Source organism: Phaethon lepturus, unplaced genomic scaffold (assembly GCF_000687285.1).
Source record: "Phaethon lepturus isolate BGI_N335 unplaced genomic scaffold, ASM68728v1 scaffold963, whole genome shotgun sequence".
NCBI lineage: Eukaryota > Metazoa > Chordata > Aves > Phaethontiformes > Phaethontidae > Phaethon > Phaethon lepturus.
Window position 1 is genome coordinate 21,766 of NW_010529465.1, and position 5,818 is coordinate 27,583.

The following is a 5,818-nucleotide window of genomic DNA, read 5'->3' on the forward strand; positions in this document are numbered from 1 at the left end:
ATGCTCAGAAGATACTCAAATGGCCATTTCCCCGGGTACGGATCATTTCCCCTTCTCATCTCTACCTCACCTTGCTCCCGACTTACACTCAGTCTCACTTTAACTCTATATTGGGGAAAGTGAAGACGCAGTAGCAAAAATATGGGAACTTTTTTTAACACTTCTTCTAGAATTCCACCTCTCAACTCCCGAGCAACATTCCCCACCTAACATAGCTAGCAGAATAAAAACTGCCTCACCTCACATGTCAAGCAAGCAGATCAAAGAAGTCCACTATTTAACCCAGATGTTCATGGGAAAAATACACAAATCCTCTGTCTTAGTAATAATTAAAGCAGCTGCACCAGGAAACTATTTTTAGAATGGATTAAAAATTACTTATATCTATTGGTAAACTGCATAATCAGAGAAGGCTTCTCTTGAATTTTTTATTTTAACAACTGACCGAAAAAGAGAAGTCTGCAGGACGACGGCAATTCAGTTTGAAACAAAACAGGATTACAGAATCACCGTCCGCTGTTCTATGGAAGCATGACAGAGCAACCTTAATTTCCTCTTCCTGCTGCAAGTGCTTCAGAGGAAAAAATACCAGAAAAACAGGGAATAAGTACAGGTAGAATAAGAGCTTGTATGTTCTAGTACTAGCTAAAAGGACTTTTAAAGTTCATATGAGCGGTGGAGCTTTTTTTTTTTTAATTTTTTTTACTCAACTCATTTCACTTCCCCATCCCCAATTTTAAGACTACATTATTGAGCTGGAAAAGTCTGCCATCTCTAACTGTCTGCATATAGTCCGACTAGATAATTATTACCTTCATGCTATATTTCAGGTGTGCTTTCTAGAGCTAACTAGCAGCTTAAGTTTCTAAAGTTATTTATTGAAGAATTATGGCTTTTCATTTAATTCTTTTCCCTCTGCCACGGGCTTTCAGTCTACAGTAGAGGCACATGGCTGCCAATTTTCCAGTTGCAGCCTGTGAAACCCTCAATTTTAGGTTGCAAAAATCATTACTCTGTCTTGTAAGAAAAATATTGGCACAACAGCTAATAGCCAAAATAAACCTTTTATGGAGCAATCGCCAGAATCAGGCTGCCCGAGATGGACCATTGGCTCTGTTCCACTATTTGCATATTAAGCCCACTAGAGCAAAAAAATATTTTCAAGTGCCTTATCACTTAAAAGCCATAGATTTCTAAATTCCAGTAAAGAAACAGGTGACAAAGGTCAGCAACGGGAGACTCCGACGTGAAACTATGCCAGCGGCGGAGCAGACGGCCCCTCCCTGCTCTGTGAAGCTGGGCATGTGCCAGATTTCCTTCTTAAACGCATTGTCTCCACCAGGACTTCAGCAAGACTGCTGATACTTCAAGCCCCAAACCTGTGAACTCGGCTAGATTTAGCTACAACGGCTTAAAAAGTTATTAATTTTACCCCTGCAGCAGAGGCGGTGTAGGAGAATGGGATGGATACTTATCTGCGAACCGGGCACCTGAGACGTGCCTTGCGCAAACCTCATCTTTCCCTAACTTCCATCTTCCCAAACCGCCTTTTGTTTCGTTTTTCTTTCTTTTAAACGAGAAAGGTTTAGGGCTTGTCAGCAGGAGCAACCTCCCCGCGTTTGTTGCAACGTTACAAAAGGCACTAATTCTCCTGACTTGGGCATTTACATTCTGCTTTCTCAGAGTCGACCGACTTGTTTCAGCTTGACATAGTGTTTGTTTATACTCCACTCTGGAGCACAGCACTGAAGAGCTTTTTTTTTTTTTTTTAAATACAACAGATCCCAAACACCACTGCAACAATGTTCTTTACATCTAGATTATAATATTTATAAAGGGATGGGAATGTTTTTTTAAGTACCTGACATTATTGAGATAATTTCAAAGGCCAAATTAGCCAGCTGGGTAAAGTACTAGTGTGAAAGCGTATTTGGCAGGAGGTGAAGAAAGGACGAGCCTTATACACAGTCAGTATTCACCCTGGGGATGTCTTCAATGCAGATGTAGCTCGAGTGAGTGGAGTGGTTCCTCTGCCAGCCCCCGGTTGTCCACCCTGCTTCCAAAGCAGAAATGAATCATCTGCTGTGGTTCAGGAGGTGCTGCAGGAGCAAGCTAGAGACGGGTGTAGTAAGGAAAGCACAAAGCAGCACCAGTGTCTGAACAACTCGGCCGAGAATTGCATCAGAAAGCTGCTGCTTCATCACCCAGACACCTACCTCTGCAGGCGTTTTCAGAAAGGAGGCAGAGAAAGACAGCCTGGGTCAGGAACCATTTCAATCACCCCCAAGTAAACAGACCCAGCCTACAAAATCCAAGCCTTTGTGTGCAAGTACCTCCTCCTGAACCGCCAGCGCTCGAAGGATGGCTGCTAGCCCGCAAGAGAGTCCTCACATTGCTGCTTCTGCGTCAGCACCACATTTATTCACATGTATTCACATGTACGTGCCCCATCCCAGAGCACAGGGCGAAGATGCTACAAGCATTTGCAGCTGCACAGTGTAAGAACTAGATGTGTTTTGGGACATGGAGGGCGGGGGAGGTAAGCGATGACTAGTCTGTAGGTCCCAGCCTGTACCCGTGCAAAAAAGCAGGCACATTTGCACCTGGGACTGCATTCATTCACACTTTGTGAGTTAAAGGTGAGAGCCTCCTTGCTCAAATTAAGGCCTTTTACACGTGGATAGGATCTGAGCTAATGACAGCCTTCAATTTAGTACTCAAGTTAATTCTGAAGACAAGACAAACCAGCAGTACGTCCACATCTTCCTTAGGAAAAGAGGGAGAAGGTCACACTGAATGATGCTAGCAAATAAACCTTTCAGCCATCTTTGGCCTTCCCTTTGCTATTCCAGGTTAATCATTTGTGCTTGTACAAACAGGCAGCTAGATTCCAGGATACATTCGTTTTACTTTCTGACAGCAGATAAACACAGGCCAGCAGGCTGATGACGTAGAAAGGACTTTACTTAGTATTTACTTCTATGTACACCATCTTTAATCATAGAGATATGTAGCATAATCATTAAAAGCATCGCAGGTTGGTTTGTTTTAAGATATAAACAAGAAGCAAAGAACAATGAGGCTTTGGAGGAGGGAGGAATAAAGATCTTGACATAAAGTGAAATGAAAGTTACTGCATACCAAGGCTTCAAAGCTGGTTAAATCAGATGCATCCAAGCAATGGAAACATCTCTGCTAATGCTTCAAAGTCTGCCTAGCTTTTGACTCGTGAAGCTGGTAGCCCGTGTTGGAGGTACGACAGCAGGACAGCCCGCCGCGCGCGCTACCGTACAGGCTGGTTTCCACAGCAAGAATTCGGCCATTCTGAAAAACGGTTTTCAGAAGGCTGCATGGCAAAAAGAACGTGCTCCCAGTGTAAAAAAGCTCAAAAAAAAAGAAAAAAAAAAAAGCAAACATCAGCTATTTACCACATGCTGCTCTTAACACCCTGAAGCGCCGTGGTCCACAATTAAAATCTTTGCTGAATCTGTTATGTGAAATCATGTCTCGTCCAAACGGTTCGGCATATTTTGTGGAAAATACTCGGAATACCACAAGCCACCCCTTCTGAACCTCCTTTACAAATGACTCTGCTCACTGTTCCTATTCTCTGCACATAACTTTAAATGAGACTTCATTGCAGATAAACGTCTGTTTTTATTTCTACTACTAGGCAACCCGTGAAGGTTTTAAGTGTTCTGTTTTTTTTAAGGGTGACAATTATTTATGCTTGGTAGGGTAAAAGAAAAAGAGTTTAATGGGGAAGATGGCTAAAGGCACCAAGTGTGTAAAAATGCAGTTTCTTTACAGCTAGGCACATCACTGAACTGAAATATACCATTTTATTCACAAATTGGAGTTTAAATTGTCACCACAAAGGCCAAGGTTTCTATTCTAGTCTTTTTTTTTGTTTTGTTTGCTTACGGAATACTTTTGGTCTTTCTCTCCATCTGCTTGAGACTGAAATGCATAAATCCACAGAGTGCTTTGGCTTCTCAGTAACCGAATCTGAATCGCTGCAGCGCCTAGCACGTAGAAACAGATAAACAAAACTGAAGTCTTCCGTTACATTTGCCAAATGAACCAATTAGCTGTACAGAACTAATTTTATACAGCTGCATACACTGAGTGGCCTTCCCGAACGATCTTAGCATTGTAGTGCCGAGATTTGCAATCTGACATGTAAACCAAAAAACTCCCGAGACCCCTCAGGACTTCAGGATCAGCATGTGTCATACCCTGACATTCAGACTCTGCCTGAACTCATGCTAAAACAGACCTTGACTACCAGATTAAAGCGATGCTTCATTAAAAAAACCCTCAGTTCTCAAAGAGTTGCTAGATTTGATACATGAAGCCTTTTTGTGGCCCTTTTGTGTAGGCTGCAGTAAAAATCAAAGCCTCTTTTCAAGGCATGCTTTCCTCGTAGGCTGGAACTTGGCTTCGTGTAGCCAGTTGCAAACACTAGACAACTTTGAAGAGATCTTCAAAAAACCACACACCCAGAAAAAGCCATTTTTATTAGTCCATTAACATGTCATTAAAGTATCTACTTAGCCAGGAATCAAAATTCCGTCCTACCTAAGCAGAAACCCGTCATGAACGAAGAGTCAGTCCTCATAGTGCAAACAATACCAAGTTGACAAAACAGAAGAGTTTCATCTCCAGATTCCTAAGAATTACTCAAACTGAAAAATCCTCCTGGGCACTGACCAACAGTAAGTCTTCATATACACATATACACACCAGCAAAGGATGATTTAGTAACATAAATCATTAAAAAAAAAAAAACACCAGCACAGGACTATTGAAAGAACAAGACTCATTACATTTCCAGTTAACTGAGACTGCGTGCAACACAAGACCAGTAAAGCAAGTTTGAGAATGAACTGAGATGTAAAGCTTGGAGAAACACTACAAGTTATGAAATTATTTGAAGAACTTTGTTGGGATAAAAAAAGGGAGATCAATAGGAAGCTGAATGGATGCTGATGTACAGAATCAGAGGAAGGCACACAAATCGGAGAGGTGGAAATAAGCATATCCAGTTATCCCTCACACTAACTCTTCTTTCTCTTCTTCCCCCTCTGCTCACTCATAACAAATGCCTGATATAAAGGCTACATCCCAGATTAAATCTTTCATTAAATCCAAGCTATTACAGCAGTTTTCTTATGATTTTGCTATGCCTTCCTCTAATCCAAGCCAAGAACCTTCTCATACTCTCTACACAGTCTCTTTTTTCCTAATTAGACATAAACCCCAAGCATCCCTGACTACTTGGAATCTTACAGACATGCCCTCAGCCCCGCAGAAGCTGCCCATGGAATTTATTTGCCTGTGGTACATGGGGCAAATTCCATCTACATGAACTTCCTATTTCTCCTATTTCTCACTCAAATTGTACTTCTAGGGGCTTTTTTTTTTTTTAAAGTTTATTTTTTAGGGCAAACCTTTAATAAACTGCTGCTTCACCACCTTCAGCTAACCATGCTTCTTGGCCCTAGAGTGACTGCTCAGCTGTAAGAAATACAGCTGGAGACACTGGGGCAAGAGCAAGACTGTAACTGGTAAATCCTCCTTTGTCATCAAGAAGATGCCCTCAAAGCACCGTCCTCCCTCACTCCCTCATACCTTTTCTTTGCAGACTGGCTCCCAAAGCCCAACTACTTTCTTAAAGAACTGGAATTCAAGAGGTAGGTCAGTTATTACTGTCTCCATTTTACAGCCATTCTCAAAAAACACCCTATCAATCACACAGAAAATTTCAGCAGAGAAAACGTTAAACAGAACATAAAGTCATTTATATCCACTGTAT

General features: G+C 41.7%; 1 protein-coding gene across 1 annotated transcript in view; it reads right to left on the reverse strand.

Annotated features, from left to right (window-relative positions):
• SMURF1 (SMAD specific E3 ubiquitin protein ligase 1) overlaps nt 1-105 on the reverse strand; it is a gene marked incomplete at its 5' end in the record, with an annotated part of 16,334 nt that extends 16,229 nt beyond the window's left edge. The window contains one exon of the mRNA XM_010283927.1: nt 83-105. Within this exon, the coding sequence (XP_010282229.1) occupies nt 83-105 (23 nt within the window). The remainder of the gene's footprint in view (nt 1-82) is intronic.
• Nucleotides 106-5,818: the final 5,713 nt, after the last annotated feature.